Source organism: Myripristis murdjan, chromosome 14, assembly GCF_902150065.1.
Source record: "Myripristis murdjan chromosome 14, fMyrMur1.1, whole genome shotgun sequence".
In the NCBI taxonomy this organism is placed as follows: domain Eukaryota; kingdom Metazoa; phylum Chordata; class Actinopteri; order Holocentriformes; family Holocentridae; genus Myripristis; species Myripristis murdjan.
This window is the reverse complement of record NC_043993.1, coordinates 35,320,278-35,346,001: the sequence shown is the minus strand read 5'-3', so window position 1 is coordinate 35,346,001 and position 25,724 is coordinate 35,320,278. Positions and strand designations below refer to the sequence as shown.

Here is a 25,724-nt window from a genome sequence, read left to right as displayed (position 1 = left end):
ATTATAAAAAATATATTACAAGAAAAATAAACCTAAAATTACTCAAAAAAATTGTAAAAACACAGAATTACAAAAAAAAAAAAAAAAAAATCCCTCTGTAAAATAATAAAGATAAAATAAAATAAAATAAAAAATTTTAAAGAACTTAAGTGAATTTTGCTCACAGGGTGAAATAAAATCTTTCAGGTTGTTCATCTTGATATATCCATGGTGAAACCCAGGGGCCCCCCCTCAACTAATTTTTTTCGCCCAGGGCCCCCAGGCGTCTCAGGACGGCCCTGTGCCTGGAGCCACTGCCGCTTTCAGTGCTGACGCTTCCTGTTACATGTCAAACAAAAATTTGTTCTCGGAGTCGATGACAAAAGATTGAAAGAGACTTTTTTCACACCGTTGAATCACCGAGCTCATCATCTGATGTCCATCTCAACATTCATCCAGAGATAACACACACGTCAGATAACACACACACACACACACATCAGATAACACACACACACACGAGTTTCTTGTCGGTGCACCTACCTTATGTCTCCAACTGGAATATGAAAAACCCCAGACTGTGGAATGAGGTTTATTTTATTGAAAACTGTGGTCAGCATCATTTCAGTGCCTTGAACAGATGTTGAGACTTTTATTCGTTACTGTGTTCATGAGATTGGATCCATCTTTACATGTAATGACTTGTTTCCCCCCGTTATTGACAAACTGGGCTTGGTTGTATATAATTAGACGCATTAGATGCTGTGGTGTATGTGGTCTCCACTTCCCATCATTCCCTTTGCAGTATTCAGTGTCAGTGCTGTAGAAATCCAAACACTTGAACATTTCCTCTGTTCATGTTAGTTGATGGTTGAAAGCTATTTAATTTCAAAATTACAACCTTCAAAACTACTCTAATGGGATGTACAAGGTGTATATGTACATTATATGTAACAGAAAAAACAATGTTAATCATTCCATGTTGTTCATGTGAAGTATTCCTTTTAATTGACGAGTTGTTTGATCATTTTTCTTTAAATAGCGACCTCACTGGCAAGATGTCACAGTTTTGTTTAGTCTTGTTTTGTGCTGAAACATCAGCAGCAGCTCCGGAAGCTGTTTCTCTCTTTTATGGCTAAACATTTAACAAACTGACATCATGGAGGTCAGCTCAGCTCAAAGCTTCACATTTAGCTGTCGGAGACGTCGACCCTGTTTCCACCTGGTGTGAACGTCCGTCCTGAGTGAGCCAATCACCAGCTGACACCTGTAGGCTCAGGTGTAAACAGCAGCAGTGTGTCCTGAGTGATCCGATCTCAGGACGCATTCGGAGGCCTTTTGTCTGCATCGCATTTAGTCCAGTCATTTTATGAAAAAACCTAAGACAAATTGCAAGAGAAACAAACTCAACTGATTTTGTATCCTCAGTTTGTCCGGAGAGAGGGAAACCTTTTAATTCACTGTTATATAGTAACCTTTTAATTCAAAGTTACTATATACATATATATAGTAATGACCTTTTAATTCACTGTTTAAATATCTGTTCTGGCATTTATTCGATATATTAGCGCATATCAAATCAGATAATGTCTGATATGCATGTGTAAACAGAATAATTCAAAGAACTTGTAATTGACTTTTTTTCTTGTCTTTGTGTGTGTAATCAACTTGTGAATTTTTATAGTGATATCTGAAAGTAAAATTCTGAATCCCATTCACCTGTGTGTGAAAAGGTTTTTTTTGGTATTATATGGTCATATAGAGGTGATTTTCAAAACTTTCCACCAATGGGATTCCTTGGGACTTTTTTTTCCCTCACTCAGGACAAACTGAGGATACAAAATCAGTTGAGTTTGCTTCTCTTGCAATTTGTCCCAGGTTTTTTCATAAAATGACTGTACTATAATTAAATAATCTAAGTGTGAAGGTGTTCGGGTCGGGTTTGTCTGCAGTAATCGACAGATCATTAAAGTAAGGCTGGAGTGAGCGAAGATGTCTCCTTTTGTTAGATACCTGCTGTCTGTAAAATGCCATTTAATTTTTATTTTCTGTGTGGAAGGAGGACGAGCAAAGTAAGAATTTGACCATACAGGGTAACAGCCTGCTTTACCGTGCACATGACAATCACAACCTCTCTCTCGGAAAAAGTGGGATCCGATCACACGTGGGCAGGTGAGATGCAGTTTAACACCAGGTGGGCACAGAGCCGTGAAGAATCCAATAAGAACAACATCGTTTGAGTGGGTATGAAATGTCATTTTATTTTACGTCTTGCCAAAGAATCACCGTGTATAAACCAACGACTGATTTTTCTATAAATGACATTACCAGATTGTTCTGTAGAACTGTAAAAGCCATTTCAAAGGTTCCTCTCAGATCGTACCTGTATAATATGGCATATCAGAATAAAAGATTATTTTCTGACATCTGTGACGTCTCTGGCTAACACCCCCCCCCCCCCCCCCCCACACACACACACACGCACACACACACTCATCCCCATTGTTTCTTGTATTAAAATCTGTTCAACAGATATTAAAATGGTGGGTGGGATCGGTTCAGCAGGGATCTGTTGAATCTGAAGCTGTTTCTACAAATTACAGCGAATAAGATTCAAATCTCCTCAGACACACAGGAGGAGTGAAGGGAAGCGACGGAAATCTGGAGCGCCGGAGACGCGGTGAGTCGTGACCGGCTGGCCCTTCATGCCCGGTCAGTGACGGGATTCAAAGCTGTTTTTACATCAAACTCCATCTGAAATGCCAGGATCTGTTAATGAACACAACCTGCATCAACACATTTCCTGCACTCTGCGAGAATTTCAAAATAAAGGTGGCACGATCTGAAAGGTGACGATGAATGATGGTTGCACTTTGCATCGATCCTACTGAATCGCCGAGCGTTGAATCGATGGATCGATCCAGATCCATGGACCCACTAATAATTTTTTTTTGTTCATCATTAAAGGGACAGTTCGCCCTTTAATCTCACTTCTCTCCAAGCTAGAGGTGCTATCTTCCATTGATCTGGATACAGGCTGCGTGCTCCAGCCGCTATCAAAACTGGTGAACTGTCCCTTTAACGATGAACATAATCAGTAATTATTGTGGTCCAAGATTACTTCATCCTAAAAATATCAGCGCTAACAGAGAAATGTCTGTGTATTAAATCCCTCCTTGTGCACAGAGGAGCTCCGTTTCCTCGGGCGTTCATGAACACTTCTCAAAGTGGCAATAAATAATCCACAGGTTGTTCTCCTCACTGCGTGTGGGTTAATGTGAGATTTCCAAGTTGCCACTGAACGCATCATCATGTCCTTTGATTCTCTTCGACTCTCTACGACTTGGCAAACTGAAACGTCCGGCTAACGTGTGTTTTGATAAAACTGTATTTTATCAAAATGATGAAAAAGAGCTCTGATTGGAAACGCTCCTTGACTGACAGTTTACCTTTGGTGTCATCGATATTTGAGGAGATTTGTTCCAAAACCATCATTTCATGAACATTTGGCTGCTCATCATCATTTACCTTATTGGACGACCATGTAGATTTGTCTTCAGATGAAAGCTACGTACAAGATACAGTCAAATCAAAACCAAAGTGAAGAAGTGCTTGCTGGGTATTTTCCAGGTTCCTGGCTCAGTTTGCTGCCTGGAAACCAGCTCCTGATCTAAAGAAAAGGGAATCTGTTCCACCACTGACTTACAAATTTAAGTATCAAACATTTTTATATCATTTCAACAAGTTTTCCTGTTACGCCTGGAGCACTAGAGCACTGATGAAGGATGCAAAGACACGCCTGCCTGTGCAAAAATGTCACGGACACACAACAACATCAGCGCTTAGAGGACCGTCCCAGCGATCGTGAACGTTTGGCCTCTTTACGACAGTTTATCCACAACTTAGATCGCAACAAACCATTTTGCAAATCATGTGGGGGTGCTCAAGACTTCACAATATATAATAAAAATGCCTTTTTTTTTTTTTTTTTTAAATGAATTAAAATGAATGTTCTCCTAATAAAGTCGTCGCCATTCATAAACCGCAAAACTGATAATTGGCTGCGTGAAGCAAATGTTTCCCCGGGGACTATTTTGTATATTCGCCCAATTTCAAGTCCTGAAAACACAACAGTGCTGCTGCTTTTAGGAAAACTCATGTGGAGGACTTTATTCCGCTGATGGAAAACTGGAGTGAAGAAAGTGTGAAGGCTCTGAGAGTTCATGTTCATATCGTAGTGGAACGAATGGAAACCAGCGGCTGGAGGAAAAGTGGGAATTATTATTTGAGTTGTATAATATGACGGCTTGATATTAGCAGAAATGTGATTATGCATTTCGTAGTTATTACGCTAAACATGCAGAATGACTGGGACGGTCCTTTAGCTATCTACAGCTCAGGAGTTCGGAGAGAAAAGCCAGACACCTCGCTGGCTGGATCCACGGCTGTGCAGCACGTCGTCTGACTGCCGCCATGGAGCTTCTTCCAAATCCGTCCCGGTGGCTGTGTTCCATGTTGGGAAAAGAGGTCAATTGAAAGGCAGCAGGTGAGTTTAAGACATGACCAGTGCATTCTAACTAAACACACGTTGGCATTCCAGCGTCACGGCCCGTCAGTCGTCCCGCGGCGTGACCCAACACAGAACTAAATCCTCCTCTCAACCCGTTTCCTCTTGTCGCGTTCTCCAGACGTAACAAGTGCACGTGTGCAGCGGCGTGCACGTGGGCGCTGCTGGGGAGCGAACGCAGGACTGATGTGGGACGGACGGACGGCCTCGCGGGGGGTGTGGGGGGGTGGGGGTCGAGGAGTTTCCGGCCGTCATTTGCTGTTGCCCCGGGATGTTCGCTGTTTGGTCATGGTGGTCAGCATCTGGCTGATGTAAGAGGTCAGGAGGTCGTCCATCTTGTAGCCCTGGGGTTGGGGAGGGGGGGTGAGAGGGGTGGGGGTCAGATGTCAGACATTGTACATCGGTATCTGAGCACACTGCAATGCTGAAATATGCATCAGTTCTCCTTTTATAGTATATTATTTATCATTATATTATGTTATATTATATATTGATCAAACTCCTTGAAACCCAGGAGCCCATGGGTGGACTTTTATTTTGACATTTAACTTCCCCCTCTGAACAAAATCCACTTTTTTCTTTCTAATCCTCTTATTTTTTCAAGAATAATTTTGGGGGTAATGTCAGTAACTATACATTTTTCCGGTCATGATAATTTTTTTTTTTTTTTTTTGGCTAATTTGCTCATTGCCCGTGCTTTTTAAAAGAAATCGAGTGACTTTGCTTTTTAAAGCATTCGCTGTCAAAATGGGGTCTAAGAGCCACCAGGGGGCGTCATTTTGCAGTTCTGGGATCTGGAACAGTTTCCATTAACCGAGTTTTTCACAATAAAATACTGTTGGGTCAGTCATTGTATGATAGTATAGCCGCTGATAATGAAGAGGATTCACTTGCAGAGATACGGGCCTTTGAGCCAGAACTGGGTTTTATTTTGAAAGCTTTACCTGAAGCGAGAGCTGCTTATGGACTTGGGAACAGTTTCATAAACCACTGAACTCTCATCAGTGACTGTGAGCGGACTGTATTTACGTGGCACTTCTCTAGTCTTTTAAATTTTTAAATGACCTTTAATCGTGTTTTTAAAGCCCTTTGTGTCTCACTGTGGTGTGAAATGTGCCGTAGAAACTCACCAGCGCCGTCTCACACAGCAGCTTGCTGCCTCGCACCAGGTTTCCGATGGTGATGTGGAAGTAGGTGTTGCCGCTGCTCCAGTTGGAGATCTTGGTGAAGGGGTGGGTGGTCAGGATGTCCTGCAGAAAACAGCGACACGCACAGATACAGGAGCTTTGTCCCCAAAAGAAACACTGACCATTAGACAAACAGGACACCTGCTTTGAAAGAATGACCGATAACACCAAAATAAAACGAGGCGCAGCACTTTTCAGAGGATCTTATGTACTTCATGCAAACTGGAGGAAAAACCTTCTCATCAGCCTGAATCACACCAAGAGGAGCGTCCAGCCCAAACCAGTTTAAATGCTGCTGATTCTTAATCCTCCCTCTTTGCTCCAATTAACTTAAAGCGCTGATATTAGTAGTAGTTCAATTTTTAAAAACTCAGCAAATGTGCAAAAGTTTTCTCCTGCAGCTTGGATTCTTTGCAGCGGATTATTTTCAGAGCTGCAGGTTTGCACGCAGACACGCAGACCCACCTTGGACTTGGGATCGATCAGACTGACTCCGTGCTTGTTGATGGCGATCAGGAGCGTCTCGGGGTAGTTTGGATCGGTGGTTTGCTGAAAAGAGGAAAAGACAAGAGTCACTGTGGATCGTGTTCCTATCAGCCACGTGCAGCAGCTGTAAAAATGACATTCCTGTGTAGATTTGCACTTGTTGTGTGACGGGTTTACCTTGACTTCAAAGAAGGCAGAGCCGAAGGTCGGCCATTTGTAAATGATTTTTAGGAAGGAGAGCTTCGCCTCCTCTCGACTCTTCCCTGAATGCTTGTTGAATAATGAAACTATGGACTGGAAGAGAAACGACAGGAAAAGACAAACCAGTCAAGACGTCATTCATTTGATTTACCAGCTTGTTATTTCTCAATGTAAAGAAAAACACTCTTTGTACTTTAGGGGCATCACAGGGAGTCATTTTCCAAGAAAAACGCGAATTTCCAAGATTTCATTCCTAAATTTGCAAGAAAAAAACTTCAGTCCCATTTCTGTCGACAAAATCTGCAGGGGGTTTGAGACGATGCAAATGAAAGTTTTCATCAGATTCTACCGAATTGTCCAATTTTTTTTCCCTCTGTAAATCCCCTCTTAAAATATTTGTTAGTGACCTTTACACACAGATTGATCCATATTCTTTATTGTAGCTTCTTGTGTTTTGTATCTAGCTTTGGTTTTTAAACTGTAATATCAAAAGACCGTCCTGTCATCGTACCCTCTTCCAGTCGTCGGGGGACAGGTGTCGGATCTGGTCCTGGGGGACGAGCTCTTTGAGGATCTTGGGAATGTTGTGGAGGTGAGATTTGTCCTCCTCAAACTTCACCCTGTAGATGAGCGCCGCCAGCTGGTGCACCTCCTCTCGGGAACACTTGTGGTAGCCACGCAGATACTTGGGCAGCTCCTGCAGGGGGAACAACAACAACAACAGCTGTGAGTCCACAGGATTCACTCTCCTGGGCGAACTGGGGCATCTCTTTGGTCTGCGGCCGATACCGTACCTATCTCCATACACCTCCGATGAGATGAGCAGCAACTACCGATGATACGATACGATTCACCCACCAGTCGTGATGCAGTGAAATTTAAAGGCCCCATGGTGTCCACTTTTCCAGGGTTTTATTTTAACTGTCGATCTCCCTGCAGGATGTATTTGTGGTTTTGAGTCCCTGTGGTCTGATAAATATAGTTTCACAGCTCCTCTCTCTCGCCTTTCTCCCGGAGCTCTGGCGGCACGGTTCATTTAGCCAATCAGAAGAGAGAATCAGCCCCTCTCCACTGATTGGCTGACTGTTTTCTGAGTGACATATGGTCGGGCCAATCACAAGCAAGTAACTGAAACCTGCGTTGCTCAACGGAGCTCAATGGTGCTCACTGCTAAACAGGAATTATCATCTTATATTGATCTATATTATGTATGATTGTCATGGCGACTGCCGAGTGTGATGTCATACGACTGTACTCAAATCCGTTTATTACAGGATGTTTCAGAATGGTGAGTTATGTTTGTTAAATATGTTGTAAATATGTTGTGAGCTGTTGCCTGGGGAGGGAAGGCGGACTGTGGGCGGAGTCACTGTCCTCATGACATCATCAATTAACGGAAGTACAATCCGCTCGTTTCACAGGATCAGTTTCAAAAAACGGGCTGTGCGCTCTTCTCCATTTAAAACAGATTTAATGCATGGGACTGTTTATTAAGTATTTAGTATTTTTCTATGATGTTTTTTTATGCTATTTTCTATTATGTTTTTCTTATGCTTTGTTTTCTGTGATCGTTTTATGTGGTGTTTTTTTCTGTTGTTGCTGTATTTTGTATTTATTTTTACTGTAAGGCGACCTTGAGTGCCATGAAAGGCGCCATAACAAATAAAATGTATTCTTCTTCTTCTTCTTCTTCTTATTATTATTATTATGTGGCCCCAAGACTTTCCCTATCACGCAAAAACAACCAAAATTGCATTTTTCAGGCCATGGGGCCTTGAACGATTTGATTCAACACAATGTAACTCAATGCAATATGACGATTCCAAGGAAGGATGCTATGCAATTCAATGAGTTTAATTATTTATTAACCTTGACCTTTCACAACTGGGCCTTGTTTCATAACTCATGTCCATGTGTTCTCTGTCAAACGGAGCAGGGATTTGTTTCTCGCTAAATATTTTGCACCTCGTTCTCTGTGACAGGAGGATATAACGCCTGTTGTTGTCTATGAATGAGTGGAGCTGTTAGCGTAGGAGAAATAGTCCATCATATGAAATTACTAGATGGGTTATGTTCCTAAATAAAGGCATAGGACATTTAATAATTAACTGCATCAGATTTTATCGAAGATGCAAAAACCGATGCATCTTGATTTAATCCCGAGATTGTATCTGTTCACCGCTGCTCTATCGATGCACTCGGAGTGTGAACGTGTGATTAATCCTCCCTGGAGCATTCTGGATGGCTCAGCGTCATCGAGGCCGCTCACCTGGTAGTAGTGGAAGATGGAGTCCGCCATGGGGTCTTTCCCCGGCACCGTGTTGGTCCACAGCTTCTTCATGAAGAACACCTGGTAGGTGAGCGAAGGCACAACACCTGCACATAAAAGACACAAAGGTGAGGCGACCAACAGCAGCACCGCTCATCCTGCTGCACATGGGCTCCATCCCTCGTTTTCAGAAAGAAAGAGACAAACTTTTTACCGTCTTTCACGAATCGGGCTTTTTTGATCCAGTCGGTCAGGTGTCTCACGAAGTCGAAGAAGAAGTCGCCATCGGGCACGCTGATGACCTGAACAAGCAGAGGATCACACACTGAAACACTCTGACGCTTCACTTCTATCAGCTGATGACTTGGTGATTTGATGCATTTGGTTTTCAAAATGCTGTGTATAGGATATGGAGAGAATATTAACTGCGTGAAATCATTTAGGAGAGTATTCAGTCAGAGCAGAATAAAGCAGAAATTATTTAGCAGGGATGGTTTTAATTTTCATGAAATGGCTAAGATGATCAAAAGGATAATCTAATGAAAAATTGGTGTATGACTTTAATTGCCGATTGTCCTTTAAAAAGCAAATTCAACTCTTAATTTTTTTTTAATGGCCATTAACTGCAACAGTGTATTAGGGCCATTGTTGGGAGAAAAAAAATACAGAGCTGGGGGAGGGAGGGTAATATTCCAAGAAGAAAACTCTAAGAAGAGTTTCTAAGAAACTTTTATGAGAAAAACACTTGGATATTCTCTGAGATTAAAGTGGTAACTTTACAGGAAAAAAAAAAATCTAATTTATGAAAAAAAAACATCAAACAAACAAACAAACAAAAAAACACATGATTATAAAGTCCCAAATTTGCAAGAGAAAAACTCAGATATTTTCCTGAAATTTAAGTTGTAAAATTATGAGAAAAAAAACTTGGAAAAAATATGAAAAATTTGATTTTTCTCCAGTCAGAAGGAAATCCTGCTGGTTTGAGTCCAGAACCCCAACCTCCTCCTCAGCATCTGGACTCTGAAGAGACGTTGCTGTGACTTGGGCCGATTCAGAAGAAAACAATCTGCTGATTCTGGGCTCAGATCAGCAGGATCTCCTTGTTCCTGAATCCCATGTCAGAGTAGAATCTGCTGAGGTTGTCAGCTGAGACACGGCCAGCAGGGGGCAGCACAGGTCGAGCCGCCGACAGAAAGGAAAAGAAAAACTAAATTTTTTCCTGTAAATTTGTGAGTTTTTTTCTCATAAATAAATAAACAACTTTAATCTAAACTCATCATGGAGCAAAAGTCATCAGTTCACTGTGTATTACATATTAAATGCTTATTGTTCAAACAGACTCTCAGCAGGATCTGGGCCGAACAGAGAGAGAGAGAGAGCGTCTTCACCTTGTCAGTGATCTTGACGAAGAGACTGAAGCCCTCGGAGGATTTGAGCATGAGCCGTCCAGAGATGTTGTGGCAGAAGTCTTTGGCCTTGGTGCTCGACTCGACCTCAAAGGCCTGTCATGAGGACGATAAAAAATGCTGACTTTATTGGAGCGAATGTCAAAAAGATGAACAAACGGTGGCAGTATCGAGACAGACTTCTTAACCAGCCGTGGAAGTGCTCAAGAGACAATGAATATTTGTTGTTGTTAAAATCTGCTCATGCATTAAAATCAACAACCTCGACCAATCAGTCAAAAGATTGATGACGTAGTATTGATTCATGATCATCTACTTCCACGACAATGCTTGGAAAATAGGCCAAGTTCAAGAAGTATTTCCTGGACGAGACAGAAAGGTCCATTCATGTTGTATTCAGCTGCCAAACCACTCTTTGGTAAGAAGACCCATTCAGTTAATATATAATTTCCAAGATATTTTTTTCAATAATGTGCCCCCTTGGAAATATTTTGTTCACTCAAGTTCCCCCCAACTGAAGCAAAAAAAAAAAAAAAAAAACACTGGTAGAAAAAAGCCTGTATGTCTGAAATAATAACCTGATACGGAGCTGATTTTGTTGTTTCTGTCTCTGCTTCTTTTTCTCTTCTTGCTCCTTGATTTCAGCTGTATCACTGCTACATTTCAACCAGTAATCACTAATAATAATGCCACAAAATGTGTATAAACAGCAGAAACAGCCATAAACAGCCGGTCTCAGTGCTCTACAGGAGTTTTAGCTGTCATCTGACCTCATCGGAGTCATCGGGGAAGTAAACTTTGTGGAAGATCTGGGTCGTCTTGTGCTGGATGGCCTCCACTTCGACGAGGTGAGGAGGGTACTTCCTCGATCCGTTTCTATAACGCAGAGCAAAAATTAAATAAAGAGAGGTGGAGGGGAAACGTTGGAAAGAGGTATACACTCAGCGGCCACTTTATCAGCTCCACCTGTGTAATCTAATGTAATCTAATCTAATCCAGCTGTTGTGCCATAAAGTTTCCTCTCCTGCTGCCTATAATGCTCAGCTTGTCTTGTTGTCACGGTAACAGAGGTGTTCATTCACTTCTATGTTTGGCATTGAGCTCATAGTTAGTGCTGCTGTTGGACTGGACTGCACTTTACTGACAGCTGTTTCCAATATTATGTCCCACTCATGTATTATAAATAGGGAGGACAAAAAAATGGAAACACCTCTCAGTATAATGTAGTCCAGTAGCAGACCTCTGCAAACTACAACCTCAGTAATAAACACAGAATTAAAGTGACACATTCTGCACAATGTCAACACAAACTGAACATTATGAACTTTGTTAAAAGGTAGAATTGATTTTCCCTAAATGATTCCAGACTTCAGATAACTTAGAAAGCTAATTTTCTGGAAGAATACCATTGACCTGTTAAGCCCAGTTTCAGCCTCTATGTTTCCCCCTGGAGGTGGCCTCACACACTCGTGGGTGGAACATGGCTAATATCCACTTACACTGTCAGACAGAGTGTGTGAGTGTGTGTGTGTGTGTGTGTGTGTGTGTGTGTGTGTGTGTGTGTGTGTGTTACCTCAAGGCTTTCTGCAGCCGCTGCATGCAGTCTGGAGCCAGAGGATGGTGCTTCTTGGCCTGCAGGAACTTCTGGACGTGAGGCAGCAGGATGTTACTGGGAGGAAACAAACCAGTACAGAGCCACAGCAGCTCCCAGCCCTTCTCCTCGCTGTACCTGCTCACACACACACACACACACACACACATACAGAGAGAGAGAGAGCACAATGTGGAGGGAAAATGTGGAAATTAAATACAGATTATGGCTGCAGATGCGCTCTTGTAGCAAGAAAAAGTCCATCACCATTTGTGTGTGTGTGTGTGTGTGTGTGTGTGTGTGTGTGCGCGCGCGCTGCAGGCTTACTTGATGTGGTTGTCAGTAAGCTGTTTGAGAATCTGACAGAAGATCTCGTCTTTGAGCGGCTCGGCCTTCAGCGCTCCTTCAAAGATCTGGTCGGTGAGCTCGTTGACGGATCGGATTCGTTTGGACGGGTAGTCGCCCATGTACTTCATCACAGGTGCAGCCACGGTTAAGGACGAACACACACACTCACCTCATGTCAACGCTGTGAGTGCAACACGCTGCACGGCACGTAAAACATAACCCATAGAGTGAGCTCTGAAAGACTCATTTATCACCTCAGTGAGGAAAACCCTGATTTCCCTGAAGCGCCTGTTTGTGTTTTTATTCCTGCTTTAGCAAAACTGTTCATTAGAGCCCAGCTGATACACGGGCTGGCCGGTGTTACTGGAGGATCATTTACACAGTGTTATCGTTCTGTGGTTTGTGCAGCAGGTTTCAGTGCGGACGGCGGGTTAGAGCAGCGAGGCGGCAGAGCAGATGGTGGTCCAGATTGTGTTAAGAGGTTAATAAGCTTATTGTTCAACTGCACCCAATCTAAAAGAATCCTTGCTACCAATGTGTGTTTTCATGCAGAAAAACTAAAAACATGTGCCAATACATTATCAGAATCATCTTAAATGACCTTGTTTGAATGTTTTTTGTGGGATTGAATGTTTTTTGGAATGTTTTTTTCAAGAAACTTGAATTGTTGTTTGTTTTTTTCTATGTTTTTACTACATGCTGTGAAACAAATTGCCCCTAGGGGATAATCAAGACTCTTGAACTTGAACTTGAACTTGAACTCATCTTTCATTCCCAAATGCTGATATCAGGATATTGCCCCCCAGTAATCCATAACAGTTTAAGAGCAGCCATGCTAAAAGTAACTGAATGACACACTATTCAAGCGAACACTGTGCTGCATGCTTCCAATGAGAGAGTTTAAGAGATAAATGGAGAGAAAACCAGGGATGGAAACATTAAACACACACAGTTCTGCTGTGTTTGATGTGTGTCTGTGTCTGATAATTTGCCTATAATCTAAACTTTGTTGTGAATATTATGTTTTTTTGCCTGTTGGAATGTTTTTAGTGTTGTAACTCTGTCTTTTGCTGCCTCGCTTGGCCAGATCGCTCTTGGAAAAGAGGTTTTAAATCTCAGTGATGCTCATCAGGTTAAATAATAGAGCTGGGAATCTTTGGCCACCTCACGATTCGATTCGATTACGATTATGAGGGCAACGATGCGATTATAAAGCGATCATCGATGCATCTTGATGCACATTTTTGTGATTGTCATTGAATAATTTTTTGCATCATTTTTCAGACAGTTTGTTTTTTTTTTACTGTGCGACAACTAAAAATTTGTAGTGAACCATGATTTAAAAAGAACGCTAAATAGATTTATTTACTTCCATTATCTACCTCCTCATTCTAGGGGAAAGCGCACAATGTGATTCCTCATGTTCGGCGTGTTGCCCAAATTTTTCAGTGTTGTGTGACTTCACTTCCTCCCTTCCTCTTCATAAAATCCAAAGTGTTTCCAGACACTCGCTTCTAATGCAGAGGGAGCCGGTTTGATGTTTCTTTCAGCTCGTTCAGCTTCAGTTCTTCATGTGAGTGTTTTCTGTTGTGTGTGTCCTGTAACTGCACGGCTAGACGCTGCTCATATACTTCAGTTCTGCGTTTTTTTAATCATTTTATTATAAGCATGAATTATTGACATTAATGCATCGATGCCGGCTCGCCCCACGTCCACATTGCAATGCATCTAAAAATCAATATTTTCTCCCACCTCTATTAAATAAAGGATTTGATTTGATTTGACACACACACACACACACACACTGTCCAGTGAAGGATATCTACGAAGGCCAGGCAGGCCTCCTGGGACAGCTCCTCGTGGACCAGGACCTTCTTGAGCAGCGGCTGTTTGAGCGGCTCCTTGGTGCAGCTCCACAGACGCTCCTTCCCCCGGGCTTTGGAGATCATCACCCTGCTCAGCGTGCTCTTAGTGGGAGGCCTGGAGGGACGCAGATGTCAGATCCTGCATGTCTGCGCCCTGCAGGCCTGACCAAAGCAGACCTCCCCAGGCAGCACCCAGAGCATCAGCACATCACACACAGCACACTCATGCTATTTCATCCAGCCAGTCTGTGATCAGGGGCTGCTATTTTAAATACAATCTCATTCGTCAGTGTTGGTATTTTGAAAGCCAACAATCATGATTTAATTTTAAAGGAGAATTCATCTCAAAATAGCGCACCAAACAGTGATTAGTTGCCCAGACAAAGGCAAACGAAAAAGCATTTGAGTGTTGCCTGGTGGTCATTTCCATTCATTCTTTATGGCAGGAAGTTTCTGCACAGGAACAGCACCTGAAGTAGTCGTAGGAGAACTCCTCCAGTGTGTGAGGCTTGGCCTTTTCCACAGTCCCAGCGAGGCTCAGCTGGGACATGGTGATGGACTCTCTCCTCTGGTCTGGGGTCATGGCCACTAGAGCCTGGGACACAGGGAGGGAACAGGAGAGGAACAGGAGAGGAAAAACTATACTGTCACACTTCAGCAAAAACATGCAGCTGCTGGGGTTCAGATACTACACTTATCCATATTTCTGTGATGAAATACTATTTCTGCTGAGAATTAACCAAAAAAACAACATTTCACTCTTTCCCTTGTCTTTACTACAAACTCCATCTCACAGATTTTCTGATCTTATAATGGCACAGGCAGCAGGTTTTACTCACCACGATGTCATACTGCGGCCTGGTGACGGTGGGCAGCACATAGACGCAGTCGGCAGGGAAGTCTCCTCTCTGCTTGGTCCTGTCGTTGATGCCTTGGGCCCAGCCGGAGTTCATCACCTGCTCCCCAGTGTGCTCATCCAACACAATCAGATCTCCCTTGAAGAAACTGAGGAATGTAGACTCTACACCTGCTAAGAGATGAAAGGTAGGCATACAGACCACATCAAAAAAACAACAACAACAACAACAATTATGACTTCCAAAGCACGCTGCTTAAAGCTACAGCCAATTTCACTAGCTTCAAATTCTGTGGCCCACTCCTGTGAAGCTAAGCTGTCTACACTATATGGACAAAAGTCCTGGTGCTCCTCCACACTCCACCTGCAGGAGCTTCTCTGACCTCCATCCTAAACCCAGAGGCTCAGTCATGCTGGGACAGGAAAGGGCCTTCCCCAAGCTGTTCCCCAAACAAAGCTGGAAGCAGAGAATTGTCCAAAATGTTTGTAAAAGCAGACTGCATGGCTAGCTGCTGGATTTTATAGACATGTGGCAATGGGACTGAATGAAACACCTAAATTCAGTGATTAAGAGGTGCGGCCCAGTACTTTTGTCCATGTAGTGTAGTGGAGAGACAACTTATTTTTGGCATTTCATTACCATAGAGACAGGAAGGACAGGGCAGAGAGAGGGGATGACAAGCAGTAAAGGGTCTGGGCCGGATTCAAACCCAGGACTCTGTGGTTTGGCCTCAGTTTACATGGTATGTGCTCAACATGGTGAACCACTGGGGCGCCACGAGCGTCAACTTTATACACACATTGTTCGATCTGAACTCTTGGATTTCACCAACTGTGGTACAGTTTTATTTTCCTGATGGAAAACACCAATCTGGCATACATACAGGATAATAAGGTCCTTGTTGTGCGTTTCACGGTTTTAAGGTTTGAATCCCTGCCCGCTTTGCACCTCTATAATGTAACCATGAATGAATATTACCAGGATTGGGACAGTCCACCAGCGCCACCACGAATTTGGACCGCTTCCTCAGACCCTCGAGGAAAGTGACCACCAGGTCCCGGATATCCTCGGCGTTGTTGGAGGTGAACGTGTACTCGTCTCCTTTGATGGTGGCGAGAGTGAAACTCTGTCCTTGGAGTTTGCCCCCCCTGGAAGGGCAACATGCAGTGAAATTTTAGAAGTGAAATTTTATATGCGTTATCATTTCAACATGGCAGGTGAGGTCATTAAAGAAAACCGCAGGATGTGCGTTGAGTTTTTTGGAAGAGTTTACACACTGGTGAGCAGAGGTCAACAGAGCACTGAGCAGACACACTGAGAAGAGTCAGGACGGGGAGTTAAAAAAAGGTTACACACCCTGATGCTTCACCACGGAAAAAAAAAACAAAAAACGAGTAAGACGGCCATCACTGACTAACTTTCCTAATCCTCACAGAGATTAAGGATTAAGTGTGTGTGAGACAGAGAGAAACCTTTGGTAGAAATTTTGAATTTTACTATTTTAATTTGTGCCCTTTTTGAAATGTGGTTTCAAAAAGTCAAAAGCCATATGACATCTGGCAAAGAGCCAGAAATGGTTGGTGAGCCGTAGGTTCTTGACCTCTCCCTTACGGAAAGAAGATATTTTTACCAATATATTATATGAAATATATGGTAATATATTAGAATATATTACATTTAATATATGGAATTACAACATATTGAAATGTATTTTATATTTGAAAATGTCTTAGCAATACATGGAATAATATATTGGTGAAACATATTATGCAATATATTTATATATTGCATCAATAATTGTAATGTATTTCAATATATGGAATAATCCATAAGTAACTGTGCATTTCAGATATTGGAATATATTGCATACGAATATATATGTGTTTATATCACGTAATATATGTCATTTTCTTTTTATAAATATCCTCCATAATGTATTTAGATTTATATGTGATGAATACTGGGTACATATATTTAAACATACATGATCTATGTCTTTCCAATTATATGGGAACATGTATTGTAAAAATATACGTACAAATATATGCCATGCATGGTCCATGCATATGTCAAGGTTGTTTATTGGAAAATATGCAATGTTAAAAAACATCCCAATATATTTTTATATATGTTGCGATATATATACATATATGGTATATGCATATATTGCAGTATATTTGAACATATAAAGACAAACTATTACATGTAAAAATATAGTGCCGTTTTTGGTCTTGATTGCAATATATTTTTTATATGTACCAGTATATAGACATGTATGGTCTATGCATATATTTCAATATATTGGAAAATATAAAGACTAGTTTCCATATATGGAAATGTATTATCTAATATATCACTTGATATTTTCCAATATATTGCAATATATTTTTGTTTCGTAAGGGCTGGTATGATATGTTGAATAAACTGAAACAGATACAGACTGTATTATGTTTGAACCATGGAGTAATTTAATTTATTATTTTAAAATCATTTGACAAAACAACTGACTGCCAATAGTCTAGAAAATGGGAGATAAGGCAACGCCTAGTGGAGATCTGCACTCTTCTAGTTTATTTGTAATACTGACGCACTGATTGTGACTATACATTTTCTACATCTACATTTGTTCCTTATGTATGTCCATCTATGTTAACTGTCCCAATGTGCTTGTTAGGTAACTTGACCCATGGTACAGTCTACCAAAGACCTCATGCATTTCTTTACATCACTAAACACACACCAAAAAGAACCACAATCTGTTTTCATTTTGTTTGGTACATCATTTTGTGGCTGGTAGCAGAAGTTGTAATTTTTCTCTGATGTTGCACATCTCACCTGAAATGAATATTATTTGGACACATTTTCATAATCAGTGCTGCTTCTGTAATGTGGCATGCCGTACCTGCTACTGGACACAGCAGTGATTTCTGGGAAAGAGAGCTCCAGAAGGACTTGCTCCTGTTCATCCACAAAGTAAACCCCGGTCCAGTTCACCGCCACGATCACGTCGTTCTTGGGCAGACTTGGCCCTGTAGGATTGACAGTGTGGCATAAATTTAAAAAAAAAAAACTACACGATGAAAAACAAAAAAGCGTCTTAGAAAGCCTTAGATGAGTTAACAGATATCTTAATGGCTTAAAAACTTTTTTTCGCTAACCTGAAAATTTGAAGGCCTCATAGAAACGTGAGAAGAGTAAAGGCCACTTGAAACGAGCAAAGTCCACCACATCCTCCTTCACCTTCTGCGTGCCCAGCCTCTTCCTGGTGTGCAGCTCCTGGTTAGTTAGTTGCAGTTAATTTGAGGAATTTTAAAACTTTCATGGATTTACAACTTCACATTAAGCAAATATACAAGAGGAATAAAAGTTAAAGAAATACACTGCATTTCTGGAAAGACCTCTCTGATCAACGACCTGTATTTAGCTCAGTATAGAACATGCTGATGCTTAAATGAACTGGATATTTAGGGGAGGAGACAGTAGAAAAGTAGACATCAGTGGAAAGACAGCAGTGAAAAGCTTGTATCTACAAAATGTCAACTTTCCAGGAGCTGGAGAAAATCAGCCTCGTTTTCAGTTTGTCCTCAATGCACTTTTAAAGGACCATACCAGTGATTTTACGTGTTTAGTGTAATATCTGAATATAAATGTATAAACCTCACGTTTCTGCTAATATTTTTCCAAAGAACAGTCAGCACTTTGGGAGAAGCAACTTCTACCGCCCTTATTTTTGTATTTTTGTACAATGCAGGGCTGATCAAAAAGCTTATTTTCCCCAAACTCGGTGCATCTGTTGGTCAGCACAGCGGCAGATACCTTCCTGTGGGCAGCGACGATGAGCTGGACCCACTTCTCAGCCGTCTTCGCTGAGCCGATTTCTCTGTCTGGGATGTAGGAGGGGATGAGGCTGAGCAGGCGCTCCTGGAGGATCTCAGCGCCGTAATCCACGTAGTACTGCTGAGAGGCCAGTTCTGCCAGCTCCTCCTCCTGATGGACACCATGCAGGGAGAAAGAAGGAAAACACAAAATCAGTTTCTGTGGTGGTTTTCCACTGAAGGGCTGAAGAATGTGCTCATATTTTGTACTGGACACAAGCAGCCGATAGCCGACATTTTGAATCAATATTCAGTTTCTGCTAAGGATTTTCATGAACACCTAAACAAGCCTCTGTAGACCTGGAATCTGCCAGTTCCCTTTTCATACATTTTGGATGTTCTTGTGTAAAAACTCTGCAGACGGCTGTCTTTTGCTTTGCTCTTTGCTTTGCATGCCTCCCGTCTGCATCAGCTGCAACTTTAAGACTTCAGAACTGCAGAAACAGGTTTGAAATTCACTGAACTTGAAACTAATTTTCTCTGTTGTTCCCATCCACAGGGAAATTCAGTTTACAGGAATCATTAATCGATAACCCTATGGCTTTGTAACCTAAGATAAGTTAAGATTTAGGGGCTTTAGGGTCCCAGAAGTCTGAACTGCTGCTGAAGGCCAACCTGTGACTGCAGACATGTTCTACTAAAAAGTGCAAAATACAAGAGCGCTTCCTGGAATTCACCTGGCATTGGAGTTGCAACTTTTACATGCATTTTACATGAACCTTAGAAGTTAAAAACTGTCTGCAGGACCTACAGTCTTAGGTTCAAGATGTTTTATAGCTCACTTTAATGTCACTAAATCATTTGCTGCAAAAAAGTGCAGATATTCAGATGGCACACACACCAGGCCAAAGGTTTTCAAACATTTCATGTTTCATAGTTGTTGAAAGCTGCCGACGCCCATTTACAGTGATTTTGCCGTGTGGATCCTGATATGAACTGAGGGTTTGGTTTGTGTTAGGTGCTCAGTTGTTTAGATGTTCATGAAAATCCCTGAAGAAGTTTTTGTGCCACCCTGCTAACAGACAAGAGAGGGAAGGGGACCAAACATGACCTCATCCCATCCACTGGAAAATGTTATTTGAACACTGACAAATGAATTCAACACGGTGAGATTTAAACATTAAAATTATTACTCATACATTTTTTTTGGATCTTAACAGTTTCTTGTGAATTAAATTATAGTGAATTATAGTGATCCTCATTTTCCTGAGGATCCCCTGGAGGCCCAATCAAGGACCGCTGAGGGTCCCAAGGCCCAACTTTGAAACCCACTGTACAATGCTCCAAGTGCCTCTCTTGCAATCAATAAGCCAATGACGTCCCTCTCTGCAGAATGTTGCTTCTAAAGAAATCTATCAAAAAACGAAGCAGCAGCTGTTACCCTCTCGCAGCGGTACTCTCCGAACTTCACCCCCCGCACGATCTGCTGGTAAATGAGGTTTGTGGCCACGTAGTCGTCGGCAGGGTTGTGCCAGGGAGTGAAGATCTCCTTCCTGAAGAACAGCCTCCAGGGGGCGTTCCTCTCCTGGGCGCCCTGCTCCTTGGCATACTGCTCACACTGGGACACGGCGTCCATCACGTGGTCGCTCCCGCTGCCCAGCGACGACACCTGACAAGAGCAGCGTCCAGGACGTCTAAGAGCACGTACGCATTCACTCTGACACACAAACACCATGACTGCTGCAGGATTTAGGGCTGGACCATACAGGTGTCTGAAAATTATGATGTTTCTGAAATTAAGCTGCTGATAGCAATATCTAAATGGTTTAAATGTAACAATTGCACAGCCCAAAATTTGAAGAAATTACAAATTCCTGCAGATTTTTACTGCTGTAAGGTTGGAAAACATTTGATTCATCCTATGAAACAGGATTGAAATCCAGACTAACTGAACTTTCAGGTGGGTTAGCGCCTCCTTGAGGCAGGGTGAGGCAGGTTTCACTGCAGGCTGTATATAAGCTCACAGCCCACTGGGATGTTTTTGGTCCAGCATCTGATATAAAAAGAATAATAGAAACACTAAATATATTCACTCGCTGTGGTTAAGGAGGAACCTCCATCCCATCAGAGCTGGATCACACTGACGAGACAAAATCTGATTTTTAATAAAAAGCCCAATGTCAGACCCTTTACTGGCAAGTCAACATCCTGACCAAACCCTAGTCTTGGCCCACACCTTGTCAAAAAGGGCGATGTACAGCGAGAAGCCAAAGCGATCTCGGAGGTTGATCTTATCTGCCAGAGCGTTGCACAGCTCACTGGCCGTGGTGGCCGAGTCCGTCAGCAGCGTCTTGGTGGTGCCGTCCATGAACGTTACAGGCAGCATGATGGGCTTCTTAGATTTAGTGGCCTGGTGGGACAAAACAAATCTAAATCAAGCTCAGGTGGTTTGTGACGTTCAAAATAAACTAGGCAAAAAAAGTTCTGCACCGCTTTTTCAATCTATAATTTCTCCCCTTTATTTATACCCAATAGTGTTGTGTCTTATACCGTTGTAAAGCCTGATTCGTCCTCTTTCCAGTGAGATACAACTTGTAAGGATCCTGCATTTCTAAGTTGTAAGGATTGTCAGTTGATTGGTATGACCAACATGGCTAAACATGTCCCCTCCCCCTTTTTTGAGGGGAGCAAAATCCCGCTTGGCTCTCGGCCGATGGAAAAGCAAACTGGTTCGTTGTTGGAACCAGTTAAGCACTGGCTCTAGAACCAGCACCGAACTAGCACCAGGTTCTTTTTGGTGGAAAAGGGGTATCATGCCCCTTTTCCACCAAAAAGAACCTGTCTTAAACTTGTGATCAGCTGATGAACAGCCTATTTCACTTTAATGGTTGTTTGCAATAAATTGCTTACTCAATTTTTTTTTTGTTTCACTCCCATTTCTTCTTTTTGCATTCTGAAGCTCTACTTAGAACCTTCTTAAGACCCAACAGTGCAAAATGTAAATTCTTGCAATTTCGCAACTGGTCTTAAGATTTTGATCAGGACTGTACATGAAATGACTGGTTTTAAGGGCTTTTGCAATGTAAATCTTCAGAGTACAGTATGAGCAGACATTAAATGGAAAACCCCGGTTCTGGTTTCACACAGTAACAGAGAGCAGCATGTTTACAACCTGCAGCTCCAACCAGGACGGAGGCTGGGTCCGTGTGCGGTTGACAAACGTCCTCCTCAACCTTTCCTCACAATATGGAGCGTAGCCGGGAGGACCGCTGGTCATAAACGTCCGGAGATACTGGGAGGGAACAAGGAGAACTTCTCTAAAATACATAAATAAATAACTGAAGACACAGAGATAAGCTTCATTTAGACATTAGAACGTGACTAAAACTAAAGGTCTAGCTCGTGATGTAAGCGGCATTAATTCCAAAAGAGATAGTTCAAAAGGAGTAAAACGCACCACATCCCAAAAAATAACAGTTAAAACAGCAGGTTACTTGCATTGCATTTTGTCTATTGAGAAGCAAACAGCCATCACAAACCGCAAAGGCCTCATAAGAGCATCTGAATAGTGAAGAAGTGAGGACCAAACAATGCAAGCTGCAGCATTTTCACTGGTAGTTACAGGATGCCTTTTTCTTCCTATAGAATTCATGTTTTTTTTTCTTTTTGTTGAGTTGGACACTTAGCAAAATATCAGTATCAAATTACTCAACTTTTCCTTTCAGTTGTGAAACTGTTAGTTCACTGTTATGATCACGTGGGTCGGTGGTGGTTAATCAGGGGGTCGTGGAGGCGTTTGAGGTCTTACTTTGACAAACTTTTCGGAGGGGGCGAAGCAGCCCACGCAGAGAGACAGCAGGATCCAGCCCCGGGCGTGGCTGCTCTTGGACGGGTTCTGGGTCAGCTGCTTACAGATCTGACAGTAGATCTCGTCCCTGAGGCGAAAAGCAACAGAGCCGATCACAAACAGACAGGTCCAGAGCCACAGCACAGCGGCGTGGTGATCCACAAGTCAACAAAATCTCTGTCAGGATCAGACTCTTGGAGTGAAGGAGCAAACTAGAGCTGAACCAATGTGAGTTTTTTTTTTTTTTATTTATGAATTCATTTTTAGCCGACGCTCATTTCTGATTTCATTTTTGATGGCCACATTCACCATCATTCTTCAAAAATCCACCAAAATATACAATTCCTCTGTGTTTTCTATACAATGTAGTTTCACACTGACAACCAGTGGTATTAATCAATATTAATCAGTGTTATGGAGGTGAACCACACTGACTGGCATGTATCAGTATCAGTTTTTATGTAATGTAATGTCTGTTTATTTTTTCATTAACTAATATACTTTATCTTAAACATTTAATCAGTTTTATCAGATTTTATGTTGCGCTTTTCATTTGCTGTTTTATCAGCCAATATCTTTTACTTCTTGGCAGCTTGTGAAGCAGAAGGCAAATTTCCACCCGTGGATAATCAACATCTATTGTCTTTCATTAATATATGCAATAATATATTAATTATAACACAGCTCATATAGTAACAAACTGATTTTTCAGTCTAACCTTTGCACTTTAGCTACTTCTTGCGATATAAATAACGGGAAAGGAGTACATTCAGTTTGAGTGAAATTGAATTTATTACTCAAGGAAGATCATTTTTCAAAATACCACTTAACTGGGTCGCTCAAGTGCACGATACCCAAAATCCCAAAATTTCAGACAGCATTTGAAAGGAGAAGAAGTGCAGAAATACAGAAGCTAAAGAGATAAATGCTGTCACAGCAGATTACTGGGAAACTCTGACTGTGGATTGGAGATGCAATCATAATCTGTCTTCAGTGTGTCTTATGTGCATTTACAGCTGCATTTTTATGGAGGTCAAGCACCATCCAATCACCTCAGATGCATGTTACTACCAAATGTAAAGGGGATTATTAGTCAGTAAAGGAGAATAAGATAGAAAACCAGAGTAGGTGCTGCGTCACCAGTCACCTGAGGGTCGGCCTGAGGATGCCGTTGCCGATGATGAAGTGGAGTTTCTCCAGGTTGGAGGTGGGTCGGTCCTCCAGCATGCTGTTCCCTTGGAGGCTGTAGTCTCCATCCGTCAGCCGCCTGGTGACCTGCCGGGACGACGGGACACGGAGGAGATTAGAACGAAAAGTCAGCGCTTCGAGAAACACTTCACGCCACCGCCTGCTCTCTGAATCAAGTCAACCTTTCCCTAAACCTGCTCCTTCGCATTTGCATCACAAATACGGTTTACCTCTCGGGTTAGGCCGATATATCAGTTTGCTGATTGTGTTGAAAAATGTTTCCGATGTCTTTCCTTCGTTGTACTGATGCAGTTTTTTGCTGTACTAAAACTCAGAATGCCTACCTACACAGGCAACATTCTGCCAATTTCCAATCTTAGATCTACAGATTATATCAGGCCAACTTATGTGTGTTGTCTAGGATATTTACTGGAGAACTCATCAACATTACAGTGGTTGTTAACAGGAAACGTTTAACCTGAACTGATTATAAAGAGGCATTTTGAACAGATTCCACAAGCATGTATGAGCATGTGTTTTATTTTTCATAATTTGCATTCTTAGAGGACTAGCAGCGGACTGTGGAATCGGCACTGCAGCGGCAGATTTGGCACCAACACCAATCTGTGAAGTCAAAGCCAAGCCTCCGAGAGTATTAAAACAAAAAGAAACCTTGTTTTTGAGTAGAGGGGGTCTTTAAAGATTATTTTTGGGGCATTGCTGACAGTGGAGAGACGGGAAAGACTGGGCAGACAGAGGAGACTGACTGGGCCGAAGCAGAACCCGGCCCACTGCAACAAGAACTTAGATTCAGTGGGACGCCACGTACCAGTTGGGCCAAACGGACTAATATGTTTTTCTAATGCTACTATCAAGAGTTTCAGTCAAGAGTGGACTAAATGTTGCTTCAGAGGACAAGAATACATTTTTTCGGGGAAACACTTACTTCATAAGAAAACTGAAATTTAACAAAGGTCAAATATCAGCTATTGGCAGCTTTAATCCAAAAGTCAGAGTATTTAGGTCTTGACCGTCAGAAAAAAGTCATGATTCTGTTAAATGACTCGCTGTTATGAGTCTCACCTCCTCAGTGATCTTGGATTTCCTCTTCAGGGTGAGAGACACAAGTTTATGTCTGATGCTGTTCCTCTTTTGGCTGTCGATGGAGCTGTTCTGTAGACACACACACACACACACACACACACACACGTGAGATGGCAATGACATTTTCCATGCTTCCATACTACAACTGTTCTACTGCCATTATTACTGCAGCTGCTACTAATAGTACTGCGTATACTGCTGCTATTGTTGCTATTACTACTAAAATTGAATGGAAAACTGCAGGAAAGTGAAAAGTGCGGTATAGCGTGAATGGAAGAGCCAAAGGGCATTTAACCCGTCCTGTTATGTTCAAATTTACTAACATCTTTTATGTTTGGGGTCAATTTGACCCCAGCAGTTTAAACCTCCACAAAATTATTATAAGTAAAATTGTTACCCCCCCCCCCCCCCCCCCCCCCCCCCCCCCCCACACACACACACACACACACACACACACACACACACACACACACTTATACCTCCAGTATTCCTATTATGCAACTATGGAAAAATATGCACATCACCATAAAATCGCACTGATTGACCTAAAATTGGAAAGACATATTAATTTTTGGTGTTTTAATGGCTTTATATAATTTCTAAGTACAGATTTTTGTTATTTATAACTGATGCGTTACAAAGTGTGTACAGGACATTGAAAACATATCATCACGTGAATTTCATGTTTACCCGGTAGAACCCATTACATTAGGAAAACTCATTAAATATGAAGCAAAAAAAAAAAAAAAAAAAAAAAGATGTTAATCATTTATTTAGTGATGTTAAACATTGGCTGGGCTCAAACTGACCCCCCCCTCAAAAAAAGGAGGGTTAAGGATTTACCTAGCACGGAGGGGCAGACTGAACATCTTGGCTTGTGATGTTCGTCTGTGTTGATCTACGTTGTTTATGGAGCCGCAATAAGGTTGTTTCCGCCCGGTTTCGAACCGGGGACCTTTCGCGTGTTAGGCGAACGTGATAACCACTACACTACGGAAACCTGTGACCACG

The 25,724-nt window shown here is 42.0% G+C and overlaps 1 protein-coding gene, 1 long non-coding RNA gene and 1 other non-coding gene across 7 annotated transcripts in view; 1 reads left to right on the top strand and 2 right to left on the bottom strand.

Moving 5' to 3' along the window:
• The first annotated feature begins 145 nt into the window (after positions 1-145).
• On the top strand, positions 146-2,405 carry LOC115371121 (uncharacterized). Its single transcript, XR_003929327.1, has 2 exons — positions 146-1,184; positions 2,194-2,405. It is a non-coding gene; the product is annotated as an uncharacterized LOC115371121 (long non-coding RNA).
• A 2,047-nt stretch (positions 2,406-4,452) lies between these two features.
• The window catches only part of myo7ab (myosin VIIAb), a 59,478-nt gene continuing 38,206 nt past the window's right edge, over positions 4,453-25,724 (bottom strand). For 4 of the 5 annotated variants that reach the window (XM_030068271.1, XM_030068274.1, XM_030068270.1 and 1 more), the window contains 24 exons: positions 24,693-24,782; positions 23,569-23,696; positions 22,383-22,509; positions 21,747-21,866; positions 20,811-20,984; positions 20,016-20,243; positions 18,576-18,746; positions 17,918-18,035; positions 17,662-17,788; positions 15,738-15,907; positions 14,742-14,932; positions 14,373-14,497; positions 13,860-14,017; positions 12,017-12,170; positions 11,672-11,827; positions 10,869-10,974; positions 10,081-10,194; positions 8,904-8,991; positions 8,690-8,796; positions 6,932-7,117; positions 6,397-6,513; positions 6,199-6,282; positions 5,677-5,796; positions 4,453-4,890 (listed from right to left, as the gene is read on the bottom strand). In XM_030068271.1, coding sequence (XP_029924131.1) covers positions 4,798-4,890; positions 5,677-5,796; positions 6,199-6,282; positions 6,397-6,513; positions 6,932-7,117; positions 8,690-8,796; positions 8,904-8,991; positions 10,081-10,194; positions 10,869-10,974; positions 11,672-11,827; positions 12,017-12,170; positions 13,860-14,017; positions 14,373-14,497; positions 14,742-14,932; positions 15,738-15,907; positions 17,662-17,788; positions 17,918-18,035; positions 18,576-18,746; positions 20,016-20,243; positions 20,811-20,984; positions 21,747-21,866; positions 22,383-22,509; positions 23,569-23,696; positions 24,693-24,782 — 3,252 coding nt within the window. In that variant the 3' untranslated portion in view covers positions 4,453-4,797. The remainder of the gene's footprint in view (positions 4,891-5,676; positions 5,797-6,198; positions 6,283-6,396; positions 6,514-6,931; positions 7,118-8,689; positions 8,797-8,903; positions 8,992-10,080; positions 10,195-10,868; positions 10,975-11,671; positions 11,828-12,016; positions 12,171-13,859; positions 14,018-14,372; positions 14,498-14,741; positions 14,933-15,737; positions 15,908-17,661; positions 17,789-17,917; positions 18,036-18,575; positions 18,747-20,015; positions 20,244-20,810; positions 20,985-21,746; positions 21,867-22,382; positions 22,510-23,568; positions 23,697-24,692; positions 24,783-25,724) is intronic. The other variant, XM_030068272.1, reaches the window with a different exon arrangement.
• On the bottom strand, positions 25,641-25,713 carry trnav-aac (transfer RNA valine (anticodon AAC)). Its single transcript has one exon. It is a non-coding gene; the product is annotated as a tRNA-Val (tRNA).